The sequence below is a fragment of the Zootoca vivipara genome, chromosome 1 (genome assembly GCF_965207765.1).
Source record: "Zootoca vivipara chromosome 1, rZooViv2.hap1.1, whole genome shotgun sequence".
Classification (NCBI taxonomy): Eukaryota; Metazoa; Chordata; class Lepidosauria; order Squamata; family Lacertidae; genus Zootoca; species Zootoca vivipara.
In genome coordinates, this window is record NC_142582.1 from 828,054 (window position 1) to 847,348 (window position 19,295).

The 19,295-nt window shown below is 44.6% G+C and overlaps 1 protein-coding gene across 3 annotated transcripts in view; it reads right to left on the reverse strand.

Moving 5' to 3' along the window:
- The window catches only part of SH3BP4 (SH3 domain binding protein 4), a 46,118-nt gene that overhangs the window by 6,372 nt on the left and 20,451 nt on the right, over positions 1-19,295 (reverse strand). For 2 of the 3 annotated variants that reach the window (XM_035140156.3, XM_035140173.3), the window contains 2 exons: positions 12,124-12,389; positions 3,769-6,122 (listed from right to left, as the gene is read on the reverse strand). In XM_035140156.3, coding sequence (XP_034996047.1) covers positions 3,769-6,122; positions 12,124-12,241 — 2,472 coding nt within the window. In that variant the 5' untranslated portion in view covers positions 12,242-12,389. Of the gene's footprint in view, positions 1-3,768; positions 6,123-8,425; positions 8,580-12,123; positions 12,390-19,295 lie in introns of all 3 variants that reach the window. The other variant, XM_088661933.1, reaches the window with a different exon arrangement.

Genomic DNA, 19,295 nt, shown 5'->3' on the forward strand with positions numbered 1-19,295 from the left:
GCGAGAAGCCAAGTTACAGGGAACCAGGCAGAGGGCCTTCTTGGTAGTGGCACCCGTCCTGTGAAACGCCCTCCCAGCAGATTTCAAGACAATAAGCAACTATTTTACTTTTAGAAGACAACTGAAGGCGGCCCTGTATAGGGAAGTTTTTAATGTTTGATGCTGTACTGTTTTTAATATTCGGTTGGAAGCCGCCCAGAGTGGCTGGGAAAACCCAGCCAGATGGGTGGGGTATAAATAATAAATAATAAATTATTATTATTACTAGGGACCCAGGTGGCGCTGTGGTTAAACCACTGAGCCTAGGGCTTGCTGATCAGAAGGTCGGCGGTTCGAATCCCTGTGACGGGGTGAGCTCCCGTTGCTCGGTCCCAGCTCCTGCCAACCTAGCAGTTCGAAAGCACGTCAAAATGCAAGTAGATAAATAGGAACCGCTACAGCGGGAAGGTAAACGGTGTTTCCATGTGCTGCTCTGGTTCGCCAGAAGTGGCTTTGTCATGCTGGCCACATGACCTGGAAGCTGTACGCCGGCTCCCTCGGCCAATAATGCGAGATGAGCGTGCAACCCCAGAGTCGGTCACGACTGGACCTAATGGTCAGGGGTCCCTTTACCTTTACCTATTATTATTATTCTTATTATTACTACAGTTCTGAGATTCTATTCTAGGACCTTGCTATTCCATTAAATTAAATGCAAATATCCTATTTTAATTACATGTGTGCAAAGGCACTGCAAAACTAGCTTATGCGTTAGGATATGCAGCATAGACGGTAGAATCCTGTAGCCTGGCCTTCAATAATGTGCATTAATTACATTATAGCCCACATGCACTTAAAAGTGATTACTACACGCCTGCTGGGATTAGCAAATTTGACAACAGGAGTTTTAATTCCTCCTAATTGTACTATTTCAATTTCTGGGGGGGGGGGAGAGAGGCTGTGGATCTCTTCTGTGTTACTTCACAGTAGCAACAATGCTCTTCCTTAGCATTTACTGAAGTTCCTGCTTTACACAAAAGCAGCAGGTAGCATACCAAAGAAGAATACTTTACATTCAAAAGTCACACTTCAAAAGATGTGCTGCTGGAAGAATGTATGTACTCTTCAATGTTTAGATAATGCCTCAAAAGTGGGCAAACTTTCATTTCCAAATAGCTGATTGGATATTAAGTAGCTTATAGGTAGTGGAGTGACAGCAAGTTTCTGCACCAAGGAGCTTTTCTTTTTTTTTGGTATGGACATACAGGACACGGGTGGCACTGTGGTCTAAACCACAGAGCCTAGGGCTTGCCGATCAGAAGGTTGACGGTTCAAATCCCCGTGACGGGGTGAGCTCCCGTTGCTCAGTCCCAGCTCCTGCCAACCTAGCAGTTCGAAAGCACGTCAAAGTGCAAGTAGATAAATAGGTACCACTCGAAGCAGGAAGGTAAACGGCGTTTCCATGCGCTGCTCTGGTTTGCCAGAAGCAGCTTAGTCATGCTGGCCACATGACCCGGAAGCTGTTTGTGGACAAAACGCCGGCTCCCTCGGCCTATAGAGCGAGATGAGCGCTGCAACCCCAGAGTCGTCCGTGACTGGACCTAATGGTCAGAGGTACCTATTAGGCATGGTAGGACCATTGCAAGGGCCCTCAATTCTTAAACAAAGTATTTTCCCCCAACCCATTAAAAGCTGAGTGGTAGTCAGGGCACCACACAGTATGAAATGATGGTAGTTGGAAGTTAATCTTATTAACTGCCTCCTACATGTTTCCCCAAACTGCAAAACCAAGCCTGAAATGAGCCCTATTTCCTCTAACGCCATTGAAAGAGTTTGAATAAGAGGGTCTGGTTTCTTGCCCTGCTCTTGCTCTGCTTCACAGGCCTATAGGACACGGGCAATCTACTCATCTTCGGACTTTCCAGAGCATTTCCTCCCCCATGAACTCCAACAATTGATTTCTCAGCAGGCAGAAGTAGTATCTTCCAGTTTACAACCCCTATTTGTAACTTCTTAACATCCTGCCAAATCAAGGAGAATATCCAGGTAATCTGATAATTCGTTTGCGTTGATGGCGCTACACAACCACCATGCCTTTGGCAAACTTTTGCACTACTCCCGCTGGCAAAGCAGAGCTGGCTCCCTGTCCTTTGCTCACGCTCCTTACTGAACACCCACTTCCTTCCTTCCTTATCATTCTGTTCCCCCTCAGGCAACCTAGCATCTTCTAAAAGAGCTTTCATCATTAAGGTAGAATTCTTGTAAGAATTAAACCAATCAGCATGTATTGTGTATATGACATGTGTTGTGCATCATGGTTTTAGACACTGGGTGTTCAATTCAGTTTCCTTTAAACATCCCTTTTTTTTTTAGAAGGGCAGCTTGATTGCAGCTTTAAATGGGGTAACTATAACACTTCCCTGAGCACACACGATTTTCTATACTCTTGAGGGAGAAGTAAAATAATTATATAGCTGGTTCCACAAGATGGATTTCTGGAAGGTCATTTTTACTTAATGAAAAAAGTAGCACTCTTTTATTAAGAAGGCCCAAATCCTAAGAGACCTGCCTTTCAATTTGTCAGTTGCAGTGCACCTCCTTTCTCACTGAAGCAAAGTTTTAATGAGCAATTTCGGAGGGAGATACAACCAAAAGATGAAATTTACTTGTGGTTACTTAATCCTAAAATGCACCTCTGTGCTGTGAAAGGGATCCAGTCAAAGACTTTTCTGTGATTGTCTTTTGATTTAATCACCTGAGATACGTTTATAAAAATGGCAAGGAAATGCACATTGTACAATGCCATGTATTTGCACTTCAGCCATTGAAAACAGAATGGATAGCAGCCCAATCCTAAGTAAGCCCCCTTTATCTTAATGGTAGCTATTTCCAAGTTTAGGTCTGCAGCCTGAAACAATCAAGGCTGCAATCCTAAACTTACTTACCAGGAAGTAAGTTCTGTCGAATTCAGCATACAGTGGTACCTCGGTTTATGAACACAATTGGTTCCGGAAGTCTGTTCATAAACCGAAGCGTTCATAAACCGAAGCAAACTTTCCCATTGAAAGTAATGGAAAGTGGATTAATCCATTCTAGACGATGGGAAAAACCCCTAAAGCAGCAATTTAACGGAGCGCTTCCATGGCTGCAGCTCCGATGCCTTCGCGGAGGCCGGGGAGCACTTCCGTGGCTGCAACCCAGTCGCGGAAGTGCTCCCCAGCCTCTGGGAGGCATTGGAACGAAGGCCCGGCCTCCCTGAAGGTATCGGATGCTCCGGTGTCTTTGGGGAGGTTTGGCCTTCACTCCGATGCCTTCGGGGAGGCCGGGCCTTCACTCCGGGCCTCCAGGAGCCATTGGAGCGAAGGCCCGGCCTCCCCGAAGGTATCGGACGCTCAGTAGGCCTCAGGCACCTTGGTTTACTAACTTCAAGGTTAGGAGTGTTCGTAAACCGAGGTGTTCGTAAACCGAGGTACCACTGTAACTTACTTCTAAGTAGACACTGTTAGGATTGTGCTATCAATAGGTGTAATGTTAGTAATGTACAAGGGGTTGCTCAGCAATTACCTCAGGCATCCTGGTTTATTGACAAGCACCTGGGTGGCACTTAAATATATGGCAACAGTGAAGAAGAGCTGGTTGTGGTGCTCAATTGTGCTATAAACAAGCAGCAGCTTTCACAGCCTTAGTTATTTTCCCCACAGCCTGTTCAGGGGAGCTCTTAACTCAAGAGAATGCTGGAAACCAGGTGACCCTTCCTGATTTAATACTTCCAATAACCAGAATACTTACTGACATCAGTTCCTTCTGGAAAGATTTCCTATCCTTACTGTCGGAATTATTACAGTCTTCTTTCAATTTCTCCAACACAGAAGCCACACATTCTGGCTCACTGTCTAGCTCTGCTCGACAGAAGAAAACAAGTGGCAAGTTGCCGTATCCCAGAGCATCTGCAAATGCACGCCAGCTGCTAATGTTTTCCATGAGCAAAGTCCTTACTGAAGCATAGATATAGGTGAGAAACTTACAAGGCCGCAGTATTTGCTCCAGCAACATACTAGTGGTGAGCTCAGGCCCAGAGAAGAAATTCGGCTTGGCTTTCCCAATAACTAAAACATTTTTGGTATGGACAAGGCCAATTTTACCCTGATAGTAACCAATGTACCATTCCTTTGTCCAGAGTTGACCTTTCAACTTGATTTTCTCCTCACTTAGCAAGGCTATGGCATCCCCTTTCTTATATTCCAAGAGATAATGGTTTTTGTTTTGCCGCACTACAGTTTTCAGTAGTTTCCCATATTTTAAGCTTGCCACTATCCGATCCTGGAAGACAGGGTATTTGCTGGTGGTTGCAAGAGGAGACAGGATGATTTTCCCCACTTCATTTTTCTTCAGGAACCTTCGCTGCCCAGCTGACCTGATAGCACTTTTGGGAGGCGGCTGCGGTGTCTGAACACAGAACTGAGTCAATATGGCATCCTTGGCATCCTTGACTTGTATTCTCAGGGTGAAGTCATACAACTCGTTGGGATCATGTGACATGATGGGGAATATGAGGCGGCTGACTTTGCCCAACTTCATCTGGAAGCCCCTCACTATTTTTGCCTGTTCGCTGGCTCTTACCTCATAGTTGGTCATGTTTGAAAACATGCACAGCTTTAGGTCTTGTGGCCTCGCTAAGGTGAACTGGTGCTTCCCCCACAACTGCAGCGCCACTGCCGACGTACAATGCGCATGGCGTGTAACTTCATTCACCAACAGAGTCTTGGGGGCACAATCATGTCCAAAGATGGCCACCACCGTTTTAAAAGAAGGGTGTATGTGCTTTGGGCCATAGACTCCAACTGTGATTTTTTTACTAATGTAATCCCAGACAGTGTAAGGATATAGAATGTTCTGTCCCTGGGCCACAACTGCTATGTACATGCAAGGCTCCAGGTTTTCCAGCTGAACCTGGACGGTGTCTCCATAGCAACAGCCGAGTTGCACCGGTGTGTATGGACCTTCCTTCATGTCGCTGCGCAGGCACTGAACTCCCACCAAACTCTTGCTCACTGGGTCATTCTTCACTTCCGCTGAAATTTTCATCTCCAACAAGATGGAGGTTCTGGTCTCCATGTTGCTCAGCTTAATCTCTAGCACGGGGCTTATGGTGCTGCACTTGTCACTGTTGAGCTCAAGAGGAGGATCCAAAAGAGCCTTCATGGAGATTTGTTGAGTATCACCAACACCCACATGCCCTTCAGGAAGACGCATATTAATATTTGTATCTGGAAGCTGGACTGCTCCCCCAGAACTATCTAGCTTGCAAACTATGTTTGTCTCCACAGGTTGCGTCTGACCCCAACCAGGGTTCTGGCCCAAGAGATCCAGGTCATGGCAAGACCTTGCTAATTTCCGATGGTTCAGCCATGCAGCTCTGAAGTCTTCTCTGCTCTGGAATTCCTCTGGGGTAGGAGATTTCAACCCTGTGAAGAAGCCTGAGGATTCTGGGTTTTCTGACTTTGCCTGGAGTACGGAGAGCTCTGATAAACTGTAGGAGCGCTTGCTTCTGAAAAAAGGATTGTCCCGCCTGCTTGGCTGCTCAAACTCAAATCCATTCATTGATGGACCCTCCTCAAGATGGTTACCTAGACTGCTGTCAGTTGCAGAACTTGACCCTGTAAAGGTGGGCACCCCTGTGTCAAACAGCAACAAATCCACAGTGGTTTGGTGGGAGCAATCCTTGTTCCTATCAGGCATTATCTGCAAATTCCCATTCAGAAAAGGGTTAGTCTGCATGTTATTCATAAAAGGGTTGTTTTTGGCCAAGTTCAGGTTTAAATCTGTCCAGTCTCCAAGCAGGTCAAGCTCTTTGGCTCCCTCATCAGAGCTTTCAAGCAGATTGTCTATCATTCCACTGTCCGTTAATGAAGAGTTCCGGTAGTTTACAGGCTGAACGTAGGAGGATGGGATATAGCCCATCTCTGTGGTATTATGAGCATACCACCACTCACCTCCTGAGGTATCTAAGACATAAAGGTGGTCACCCTTGGAGAACTTCAAGGTGGTGAAATTGTTGGGGCAGTAGTCTTTAATTGCAACAACTTCCTTTGCATTTCCAAATGACGTAGGATTGTCTATCATCAAGGCACTAGGAGAAGGCACTGCAAATCAAAAAGCAGAATGAAGTGAGCAACTGCAGGTGAGAACAACCATCTACCAACATTGCACAATTATACTGTAGCTCTTTTGCTTGCACTCTGAATCAGGTTATTTGCATGCATAAACACACACATACACACACACACATTATTTTTCAAGAGCTCCTTTAAGAGATTAATGGATTCTGCATTATTAGAGACTAAGGGTGCAATCTTATACCAAATTTACCTAGAAGTAAGCCTTGTGGAACTCAATAGGGCTCATTTCTGAGTCGACATGAATAGATATGCATACATTGCACTGTAAATCTCTATTGGGAAAAGGGTGTGATATAGTTGAGTTAACTACTTGCAGATTTGGAAATTAATGTGTGAGCAAATTCATCACTAGATCCACAAGGAGACGCTGTGCTAAATGTGGGCTGTGGCACGGAACAATGGAAAAAGAAGTTGATTGAGAATGACATTGGCCATGAACTGATTCAGCTTTGTTATACAAGGTTTTTTTAACTAGTATTTGTTGTACTGTACAAGCATTTGCAAGCATCAGGTTACTCCTGCATCAGATCGTTATTTTTTTAAACAACTGCCTCATTAACTTAGAAATCCAATTCCAGGCTAGCAAGAGCCAAATCTAAATAAACAGCTGCATAGGTGAAGGTCTGGCAGAAGTCAGAGGGCCCCATCCACTTTCATATTCTCCAGTACTGAAAGCAGGTTGTAGGGGACTTCCGGTCAACCGTGCCATCTTCTCAGTTGGAAGTCCATTCAGCGGAGCAGACCTTGGCGCTTCAGAGGTGGGGGGACCGCTCCAGCGCAGCATTTTGGGGACCCGATGTCTGGTGGGTGCCAAAAGCGCCCTCCCCTCCCCAGCAAGGCTCTGTTTTGAGCCCCTGAGAGCGAGGGGGTAGAGCTGCGGCGCATCAGACTAAGATTGCTAACTCTGACAGCGTGAAACTGCGTGACTGGGAGAGAGCAGCGGTTGACTCTTCCAAGGAAAATTGTCAAAAGCAACAGACTGTGAGTACATTGATTTATTGGACTAAAATCAGGAAAAATTGGCCACGGGTGAGAGATATAAAAACGGAAGTCGATCTCTACCCATTGATTGATTGGGAAGCAGTAACATGTCCTGAAGCCGGAAACGAATTTGGAGTGCTTTAAATCTCCAAGGAATGAACATAAATTCCCCTCTTAAGGCAGGGTGAAGGGGGGAAGAGTCTTTTTTTAAGGAAAATCCCTGCAAAAAGTAGCAATTGGGTATGGGAAAAGCCTCTCCTTTGCCCTGGAATCGGCACCCCAGGAGAATCAGCAAGACTCTATTATGATGTCATAAAGGATTGGAATTACTGCCTAGAGTGTGAACTGTTGCAAAGGAGTGAAATAGATAATTTTGACAGCTGGCATTAAAAACTGCAACTGTTCTCTTACTGAATGGCTATAAGAATCCAAAGCTTTGAAAAGGAATTTCTATCGAAACTTTTTTAGCCAATTTGGATACAATTTCTGCTTTATGAGTTTCAAGTACAGACTCCATTATTTCTAGTTCTCTAATCTCGGCTCTGCCCTTGAATTTGGAAAGGATGTCAACATCCGGAGGTGCACCTGGTTTTCAACAGAGAGCACTAAATCTGCTGTGGGAACTTACAAATGGGCAGCATCGGTTCAGTTTGTTATTGGAAAGGACTAAGAAACTATTTGAGAAAAAGGAAGATGGATTGGAAATTCATGAAACTACAGTGGAGGAAGGAAAAGATGAAGAATCGGTCCCTGAAGATAAGGCGATAGACTTTAAAAAGAAGGAGAGAAAATTTACCAAGGCGCATCAGGGAACTTTGATATTGCAGGGACGGAAGAACAAGAATTAATTTTGGGACTGAATTTACAAAGAGGGAGGGAAAATGTGTGGATTTGGGAATGGCAAGAGAGAGATTTTATGGAGTTAGGAGGGCAGAGGGAGGGGAGAACAAATATTTGGGTGGTGAAATATGTGAGAATGGGAGTGGGGTGAGAAATGAAATTGTAGTGGTTAAAGGATTGAATAAATATGGATTTGAACTTGGGATGTATTATGGAATTTGCTGTATTGACTGGGGAAAAGAGATCGGGGGGAGGAAGAGGCAGAAATAGATGAAGATGTAGATGATATTTGAGAAATTAAAGGAATGAATAGCTATATAAATTTTTCTTGGAGAAGATTTTAGGCTAGGGAGGGTAAAATTATGATACGTAGGCGTGAGTTGAAGAATATGTTTAGGATAGCAAAATAGTAATTGTAAGTGGAATTAGACAGTTGAGCGGCTTACCGCCTCTGTTCCTCTTCTCTATTCTGGAGCCTCTTGGTGGCAGGGGAAGGCTTTGGGAGGAGGAGAGGGGGGAGGTAGGGAGACGCTTAACTATAAAAAGGACCACCTCACGACTGTCCGTCTACCCCGGAACCTTCTCGTGGCAGGAGGAGGCCTGGGGATGGGGGGATAGGAGGAGGTGGACAAAAAGTGAAAAATAATTGAGAGAGGAAAGTTTAGAAATATAAATAGTTTAAAATACAATAATGGTGTGCTGATAAGATAATGGGGAAAAGTTTGGTGTATGAAAACTGCTAAGGACAAAATAAATTTTAAAAATGAAAATCAGAAGGGTGAGAATCGAGGAAGTCTACAAGACAATGTCAAGCAAAATGAGGGTTAAAAATATTGATTTCTTTGTTTGTATTTTGTTATGTTTTTCTCTTTGTTTTTTTAGTTTTTGTGAATTTGTTATGATTGGTGTTTTGTGAGGTATTTGTTTTTGTTTTTATTGTACTATGTTTTATTTCAAAATGAATAAAAAAAATTGAAGGGGAAAAAATGAAAGCAGGTTGTAGGTAATTGTTCCAGGTTGAAGAGAGTTAAGAGAGTCTGAATGGTAATATATTAATTTTATCCAAGTAATGGAAGATAATTTGTCCGTGCAGGAAAGCTTACACATTCAGTAGTGAGATGGCCTGATCTCAAAGGCTCACAGTAATAAATTCAAAGGCAAAACAAAATATGAGATTCCACGTTGCTGAATCTTAAGTGGAATTAAATCTTACAGCGAAGATGCAAAAGTGTTATATCATTGCCGAAGGCGGCTCAGAACGCCACGTACAACGGGAGGAAGCTGCTGCATGATAAGAATGTTAATGCTTCAAGGTAACTTAGACAAGGGGGAAAGCTTTGCGTCCATTATTCTTAAGGAAGATAACTGCTGAGCAAACCCAAGCAGAGCTGATGTAAATGAGTGGGGAGAAATGTAGATACTAATCTGCAGCTGAGCAGCTTAGAGGTCTTAATGCACACAAATCTGGGTTCCTAGATAATCACCATCTGAGCATATTAAAGGAGACAGCACTTTAATCTCAGGGCCTAAAGGAACCTTAAAGCCATCCAGTCCAAAGGTCCACATTTGTTTATATATTAAATCTCTAGCCCAACTTTCCACCAGATAACATTCAAGGTGGCCAACCACAACAATACAGACACAATGCAATAAATCAGCAAGGAAACGCTGAATCTATGCGGCTGAATGTACCGTAGGGTCCAGTTTCAAAGAAAACCAGAACTTAAGGCCAATTCACACATCACATCCTATACAGAAACTGGAATTAAAAGTATTGCTGGCTTAAAGAGCATTGTGTGTGATGACCTTGTACTGTTTTTTCTGTTAGTTACTATATTATGCATTTTTGTATTTTTATATTGTAAACTGCCTGGCAATCCTCAGGTGAAGGGTGGTATAGAAGGTGGTAATAATAACAGTAATAATAATAATAATAAACAAAGCTTGCAGGGCACCACTAAAAATCAAAACAAGTTATGAGGTGTGCACCTTTGTTTAAATAAAAGTGACCATCCCTTGTCAGCAGAACATTATCAGAGAAGGAGCTAGCCAGGCTTCTCCCAGTAAGGGGTTCCAGAGTTTGGAGCAGCCACTGAGAAGACCCTCTTTTGCATTCCTACCAAATGTGCTTCAGGTGTTGGTAGATGAAAAGGAAATGCCTCTTTCTAAGGCAAAAATCTTAGCATATTACTACTTCCTGTAGGTTAATAATCACTGACAGTATAGACAAAACAGCTGTTTACCACCCCATCCCCATCAGTAAAAACTGGCTGGTGAAAAAGGTGAAGAACTACACTGATTGCCAGTATTTTCTCAGGCATAATGCAAAAGATTGTGTTCCTAAATCTCTGATGGTTTGTGACCTGGATGAGTGAAGGATCACCTTTCCCATATTATGACACCAGGTTGTCTTCTCCAGCCCCCCTGCCCCTGAAGTCAGGCAGACAGCAACTAAGCAGAGAGTGTTACTGCAGTCTCTGAAACGGGTCTCTCAAGGACCCATCTGCTGCTTGTTCGGGTCCTTTTTGTACAGCAGAACATTCAGTCATCCCGAAGGCTCTGCCCTGTACTCTAATTTGGCGCAGCCTCAGCGAGAATTAGGTCTTGGTGCCTGCACATACGCGAAGCAGCAGGTTTTGAAGATGGAGCCTCATCACTAATGGGACAAATGCAGGAGGGGCTAAAAAAAAAGTTTCTTTTGTGTTGGAGACATTTAAAGCACACAGCAGGAAACAAATGGGTGTGCTTCGTGTTGAGGGAAGGAGGATGCCAGGATGATCTCTTCTCCTGGTAATGTGAAGTTACTCATCCTCTTTCCACTCTTGTGGATAGAGGGGAAGACAAATTGAACACAGTAGCAGAGCCCCCCCCCCCGCCCACCCCAAGGACAGGTGGCTAAGGAAAGCTGCTTCACTAAACCAAGTTCCCCCAGGGGCAAAGTTTTCCATCTCTGAATCAAGGTTATTTTCAGTATCCATTAAGTCAATCTCAGTCTTGTATCCATTGACTGAATTCCAAAGCAGAATCATGTAGCAAATATAGCTGCTGAAACAATACACAATACTTTCATCATAATGTGCCCAGCATAGCATTTCCTATGAGGAATTAAAAAAGATTGGCTGATGTTCCTGAAATTTCTCCTTCAAGCCACACTTAGTGATTCTAAACATAAACTCTCGGAAAACTTATTAGAAGAGCATTTATACAGAAATATTTTCATTCCAAAACAATATTTTGAAGTATTATGTAAGTAGTATGATCAAGAAATAGGATCATGTGACACTGTAAGGCACAATTCAGACAATGCATCAAATCACAGTTAAGGAAACGTAACTATGGTTTGGTGTGGTGTGTGATGGACAAACTATTGCTTCCAATAGTCTGGCAAATCAGAGTCAGAAACCATGAGTTTGCAAACCATAGCTTATGCTAAATGGCTTGCAGTGACTAGAAACAGGGCTTTTTCACTTATCCTACCCACCATGCTTTGCCTGCTGCACTTCTGGAAGATAAAGCAACAAGAGCAAAAAGCATGAGGTCCACCAACCCAGCTGAAGACTTTCACTGCTGCTCCTTGGGAAGGGCCCCAAACTCTTAAGCTTTCCATTTTTAAAAAAGAAAAAAAAATAAGTGTCTAGTCCTTCCAGAAAGTTATGGGGCAAAATGCACAGAGACCTACTAAGCAATTTCTATGAAAGGAGAGTTAATACGGTGTGGCTGCCTTGCATGTTTTTCCAGGTGCTGTGGAATGCTCCCTGTTGCCGTTACACAGCAACAGCATCGGTGGTGTGCATGTGCAAAATCAACACTGTGTGATCTCCACAATCAGGACCAGCAGGATGTAACTGACTTCCCACGGTAAGCAGAAGGTCGTCAGGCCTGGCTGTCTTTCTGATTTGGTGTTATGTCAAGCTCCCCATGGTAGCCATTTTGTATTCTGCCATGCTCCCTGCCCCGTAGCTGCTAGTCGGTGACTGTTGCTGCCAGTGCTCTCTCACAATTTGAAATGTGCCCACTGGTCTGAAAAGACTGGTGACTACTGAGCTAGTTTGGTAACTTTACTGTGATGGTGCATACAGAATCCCTTCTCTTGTAGGCACTTCAGTTTTGGTGCTCCAACTTACATACAAAAGAACCCTCTCACCTTTGACGGAACTGAAGCTGGTTTCAGAAAATTCTTCACTCAGGTCAATCAGGGTCCCCTCAGATCTGCACCGTGGGAGCACACTGGCATTGGCAGCACGAATCCTCTGAGCCGCCATCTTGAGATTTGTGCCCTTCCCTGAGAATCTAGTGGGCCATCTTCTCTACAAGAGTTGTGCCATTTTTCTTCAGAAGCTTTAAGCTACCAGTGCGTTTGGGTGCTATTTGTTTTGGGGGGTGTTGCTTTTTTTACAACTTGAGACAAATCTGAAAAGAAAAAGAGTGGAAGAGTTACGACATGGTTTCTCTTAAGCATTTCCAACTTTGACATGAGAGTCTGTTGTAGAAAACTTCTCCTTCTCCAATTTCACTCTAAAGTTTAGAATCTGAAAAACAGATCTGAGTGTATTATTTTACTACAACAAATAATCAGAGTAATGCTGGGGGGGAACTCAAATAATCTGCTTTTGGGTACATTCATGTAGCCATCAGGCAAAAGCTGGGGGACCCTATAGGATCCTGTTTCCCCACTGCAAGTACCATATTGCTTACTTTAAAATATGTTGAAGGAGGGGTAAGTTTCTTTACAACACCTGCTCAAGTCACTCTAGTATAGAAGGTTTTCTGTTCCATATATATCCAGTGCAACCAGAGGCAGACTTGGGTTTGGACCAGTAAACCTTTCAAAAGCAACATAATGGTTCCTATTCAGTCTTTGCTTTTGGCCAGGGTAGAACAATCAATGAACCTGTAGCCCTCCAGAACTTGCTGGCCTTCCACACCCCTCATCCTTGACCACTGATCATGCTGGCTGGTGCTCAACATCCTATGGCCAAGACTGCACTGAATTACTGTCTAAGCAGAGTAAGTTTGGGCTACAAGAATCTAAGTTATGTTGACAGAGAGATCTTCTCCTTAGAGAGGACCTTCTCTGTGCTCTACCTAGTTCAAAATAAGCAGCCCATCAAAGGGATATATTTCTTTTGGGCGTTCCGCAAGTTTCTCATGAATACACATACTTTTCACACTACTGAATCAGTCTTTCCAGCAATTTGGTTTGGACCACTGCTCAGATTTAACATAGATAAAATACAAAGTAGAAATTCAATTCATCAGGTGAAAATACAAGGAAATATGGATGGTCACATTTTCCAGCAACTTGTCCAGGATGTGAACAGTTAACCAGCTATTTAGCCAAGTGGACAGCCACTCCCAAAGTAGTTATTCTACAAGTGCTTCGCAGCCAGAGTGCTTGACTGCTTTCCATAAATGTTTCCCACATTTCGTATCCTAGTACCAACAGGTGCATAAAATGTTAGAACAATTACAGTACTTTTATTCCTAATAACTGCGGTGATGACGCCCCTGGTCAAAACTTTTAACCACTATCAGCAATGTAATATCTTAACAAAAATTATTCCACTTAAGTCCTTGTTTATGAATAGGAACATTCAGCTCCTGTTTCAGTTAAGTAACAACGACATTAGATGTGTATTAATGACTAAAGGTATCGAGTTGGATCCAAAGAATTGCAAGCACAAGCAAAGAAGCACTGGCCAGTGCTATCAAAGGCATGCTGGCACTGTCAAGCTAGTGCTAGTGAGCAGGGACATTCCAGAGCAGTCGTCCTCCTGCTTTTGCATGCAGAAGCTTCTGTGTAACTGTGGGCACATCTTTGGGTTCAGGTTGGAGTTTCTTACACTATCATGAGAGTGAAGATCAGGCATAGGCAGCCTTGGCTCTCCAGATGTTTTGGAACTACAACTCCCATGATCCCTGACCACCGGCCCTGTTAGCTAGGAATCATGGGAGTTGTGGTTCCAAAACATCTGGAGAGCCAAGGTTGCCTGTGCCTGGTGAGGATGCTTCCCACGTGCATGTGGGCCCCCTCTGTTCCAAGCCCAGGCGTTTGTTTTATTGATAATTTGCTGATGTTTCCAGTTTGTTTTGCAAAGTGCCAACTAGGGCTGGGTGATATCTGGTTTTCAACACTGCAATATATCACCAGCTAAACATCGTGATATACCAATATATCACAATGTCTGAATTAAGGATTGGAGAGATAGCATCCTTTAACTGTTTTTTTTTAACTTTCTTTTTTAATACAGTACGTAGGAAAGCATCATTTCCTGAAATGACTAATCAAACAAAAATAAAATTAAAAGGAATCCTCAAAGATACCAAATAAATAAATAAATCCCAAAACATTTTAAATGGGAAACAGAAGGTCTTGGTTGATCTTATGGAAATACAGCCTTTTAATGATCCTTTGACTAAATAAATCCAAGTCAAAGCCCATCCTCAGATAGACAATTGCTGTACAAGGAAGCTCTACTTTTGACAATTTATTTTATTGGAAGGAACGGTCATTTTCCCTTTGGTCATACGGTCATAATAGTTCTTTTAAGGTTGAACGAAAACCAGATACACACACACACACACACCCCTTCTTTTTTTACTATTTGGAGATACTAACTTTTCCCCAGCCTCTTTCAAACAACAAACATTAGCACACCCTTTATTTTCTCCTTTCTCAGAATTGGCCATGTTTTAGGTTGCTAAGGCCAGAATGTTACTTTTAAAGACAAGTTAAACACGGGAGAACTTTTAAGCTCCAAAATTTATGGCGAAAGTTTTTCTTAACATTTCTAAACCTTAGAGTGCAAATCTTGAGTTCAGCTGAAGCCTCTGGAAGCTGTCTATGCCCTAACAGACATGATGTCAAACAATATATTGCCTACTTTTTACGCAATATGCACCTTTAAGAACAAATGTGTTGAGGGGTGGGTGTGTCCGCACAGGTGTGTGTCAGGGTGAAAGAAAGCCCAGTTTCACCCCTGCAGCTAAATTAACTGCAGCTAAAATCTCATGTTGATTTTTCAGATGGCCTAGTCCTCATCTGCAGAGCGCAATAAATTGGCAGGCATAGATGCACACACAGTGTTTGCATTGATAGGTGGGAGGAAGAAATGGAGTTGACGTCAGAGGAAAACAAAATGCAAAAAGGACAGAAAATAATAATTATGTGAAAGCAAGTTACAGCAATGATTAACAAGGCTGTGTTGGTGTTAACACACACTTCCTGGCATTGGTAAGCTAATTAACACAAGAAGGATAATAAAAAAAATCTTGTCATTTCAAGTTGCAGGTGCTAGAATTGAGTTTCTGTTCAAAAGACAATTCAGCAGTTTCGTGCTGGAGTCTCCCTTCAAAGCTCCTTTTTTCCGAGTGACCTGGCATGCTGAAATGTTTCCCTGCTGGTTTCTGGACATTGCCATTTCAGATGTGAGTTTTCTGCCTGTTTATTTCATCTAAATTGACAAGCTGCATTCAAAAGAAGCAAACGTGAAACCATGGTTTTCAAGTTTCGTAGCAAGATTATTTTAAGCCACTACTTTAACAAAATACATAAATCACTCCTTCGGAAAGACAAAATACCACATAAAGAGGTTCTGGTTTTGTATTTCCCCCAAATTTCCAGTTTTTCTATTTAGAAAAAACTTTCCCCACCCAAAATCTCCCAGTTTTCCTGGGTGTTCTCCTCTCAGTACCGGTGTGTATTAAAAAAATATTAAGATTTGGCAGCCCATCCCAAAAGTTTCAGGCTGCAGAACCACGATCTTATGTGTGACTATTTACAGTAGATCTTTGACTTCCACATTAAATATTCAACGTATTGATACTCATTCAATTTTTATGTTAAAAATTAAGACAGCTTTATGTCTGCTAGATGTCAGGCACGTCTCCATTCCTTTCAGTGTTACTCTGCTTGAGAGACAGACAAGAGTTTCAGCACGTCAACAATAACCCTTTGCCAAGAGGCCTTCAAAGGAACCCGGTTGTTACCAAAACAGCTGAACAGAATCAAGATTTCAGAGCTAAACAGTAACGCTAAGCTACAACATATCAATTTGAAGACCATTTCTAAAAGTGAGCAAGGCTTCATTTCTAGCATGAGGTGGGCCGGGACTTTGATCTGGAAGCAGAGACCCCCCAAACCCCATAGCTGCCTAGAAACTGCTTCATGATTCCTCAAGTACAGTTTTAAACTGTCATTTTGAACTGTTTCCTCTCCCCCCAATCCTGTTCAGCAAATACATAAGAAGGAGGAGTGGTTAGTTGGTTGGTTGGTTTGGAAAAACCATATCCTTATCTCATCCCACATTGTAGATCAGTTTTGACAGGTGGGTGGGGCATGACATATGTCAATCATCTGGTGTCAATGATGTCGGGTGACTGGCACCTGTCAAAGTTCATTGCATGGTGCTTCCTAAACACCCAAATGGCAGCTGATTCTTCACGAATTCACTCACGTGACAGAGATGCCTATTACTGTGGCGGCCCAGAGAAAGAAGAGTGTGGCCCTTGGCTCCCCCATCTGTTAACTGTGGGTAGCAGGGAGCCAGAGCCAGCTCTTTGCCTCTGCACTGGCACAAGAAGGCCAAACAGCCGCAAAGAGCAGTCCAAGTCTCATCTACAGAGAAAGCCAAGCCAGAACAAACCAAATGAGAATGGATTAGTCTTTGTAAAGAGCTATTTACTAGAGGTAAAAGGTAAGGTTCGAATCTGTGTGACGGGGTGAGCTGTTGCTGGTTGCTGTGTCCCAGTTTCTGCCAACCTAGCAGTTTGAAAGCATGCCACTGCAAGTAGATAAATAGGTACTGCTGCAGCAGGAAGGTACTGCATTTTTCGAGCCATAGCACAGTTTTTTCCTCCTCAAGAGTAAGGGGGAATCTCTGTGCGTCCTATGGAGTGAATGCCATGGCTCCGGCAGCGGGATCCCTCAGCTGTCGCTGCGGTCGGGAGCTGACGGATGCCTCCGCCGCCGGAGCCATGGCTCCCGCCCGTCCCTCCTCACTGCCCCCGGGAGTGGAAGCGCTGCCCGTGCAGGGCAAAGCAAAGAGCGAGCAAGCGAGGGAAGCATGTCCCTTTAACCCCATCGGGGCTGGGCATGTCCATGCTGCCGCCGCCGCTTCCCACTTCCCAGCTCCGAAATGGTGGGTGTGCTCTTCCAGTTTCGGCGCATCCACCATTTCGGAGCCGGCGAGCGGGAAGCGGCGGCGCCGTCCCCCCAATGGGGTCAAAGGGACATGCTTCCCTCACTCACTCGCTCTTTGCTGGGCGAGGCACAGTGCCTCTTGCCCAGCAAAGAGAGAGCGAGAGAAGCGTCCCTGCCGCCGCCGCCACTTCCCTCTTGCCGGCTCCGAAATGGTGGACGAGCCAAGGCTTGGGCGACTCTTCCAGGCTCAGCGCGTCCACCATTTCGGAGCCGGCAAGAGGGAAGCAGCGGCAGTGACATGCCCAGCCCCGATGGGGTTAAAAGGGACATGCTTCCCTCACTCGCTCTTTGCTGGGCAAGGCACAGTGCCTCTTTCCCAGCAAACAGCGAGTGAGCGCGGGATCCACGCCGCCGCACCCCGCCTCTCATAGTTGGAGAGGCGCTGCGCTTGCTCCCATGAGAGGCAGTTGGCGGTGGCAAGAAACGGCAGCTTTCGGGCCGCTGCCGCCCACTCCTCCCCGCCTGCTGTCAAGGAGGCCGCCGAGAACTGTTTTCCCGCGGCTCCCAAGCCTGCCCGTGCCAGAGCCGGCGGCAACATCAACGCTCCCTTCGGGCTCTGATGCTGCCACCGGCTCTCCTAAGAGTGGGGGGCAGCCATGGTTGCCCCTGCCAGAGCCAGCACCAGCACCAGCACGCTCCCTTCGGAGCGCTGATGCCGCCGGTGGCTCTGGCAAGAAGGGGGGGCAGCCCCTGCCAGAGCCAGCAGCAGCACCCCCTGCCTCCTCCAACACCAGCGAAAGCGGTGGGGGAGAAAGCGGAAGCCCAACAGCATCACTACGGGGCTTCCCTTCCCCCCCCCTTCGCCGGTGTCGGCACGGGTGGGGGAGGCAGGAGAAGCCCGGTAGCATCGCTATCGGACTTCCCCTGCCTCCTCTGACACCAGTGAAAGCTACTGGACTTCCCCTGCCTCCCTCGCTCCCCCTCCAGGAACCCCCTCCCAGCCTTTTAGAGGAGGAAAACCGGGGGGGGGGATTCTGGTTTTCCTCCTCTAAAAAACTAAGTGCGTGTTATGGTCCAAAAATACGGTAAATGGCATTCTTACAGCTCTACTTGCATAACTAGCTCCCCCCACAGCAGTTGATATATATTGAAACAACACAGAATTTGCCCCACTTGTACACATTTTGCTCTTGGCCACGGCCTCATATGAGCTAGTACAGGGATCACAGAGCACAGGGTGAAGAAAAATAGATCAACGTTTTAGTCAGGTACGGGTCTTAATCAGCTGCATTAATTAAATTACAGTTATTAAATCTTGCCTGGGATATTATTAAATGTGCAAATAAGATTCAGACACATAAGGTGTCAGATTGAAGGCCACTTGGCACCTGCTGAGTTTGTGGCTAGAGGGGAGATCTGAGCCTGAGCCATAGTTAATTATCCATTATACTACAACATATTATCCTTAATGGTGAATGTCAATAACTACAATACTCTTGAGGGGTGGGGTGGGGGTAGAGTTCTCATCTTAATTTGGTGACTGTCCTCAGAAACAATATTCTGTTGGGAAAGATAGATGGGTTAACACAGGCATCCCCAAACTGCGGCCCTCCAGATGTTTTGGCCTACAACTCCCATGATCCCTAGCTAACAGGACCAGTGGTCAGGGAAGATGGGAATTGTAGTCCAAAACATCTGGAGGGCCGAAGTTTGGGGATGCTTGCGTTAACATGCATTGCAGGGGGTTGGACTAGATGACCCTGAGGTCCCTTCCAACTCTACAATTCTATGACTCTATGTATTTTAAGTCAGGACAAAATAATGCAACACACTCTCCTGAGCCCATGCATCCCAGACCAATGCCTTTTATTGAGATGGTTGCCAGTCATATTAGAATCCTTTGCTTACATTTTGGCAGAACATCAAGCAAACTGATCAGACAACAGCATCAAACATGATAGTGTGGTCTTAAGCCTACCCGGTAACAAGTCATATTGATGTGGCATATAAGAAAGAGACAGCAGGGTGCAGAAAAATCCAAAAGCCCATCTTTGGGAGATTCCATTAGGATAAGCCGAAATATCACGAAACAAATGAATAAGCCTTTGAGTTCTCCACAACTCCTCATCAGGCTGGATGTTAAGCCAAATAGGAAAGGAGGAGATGGGTGAAAA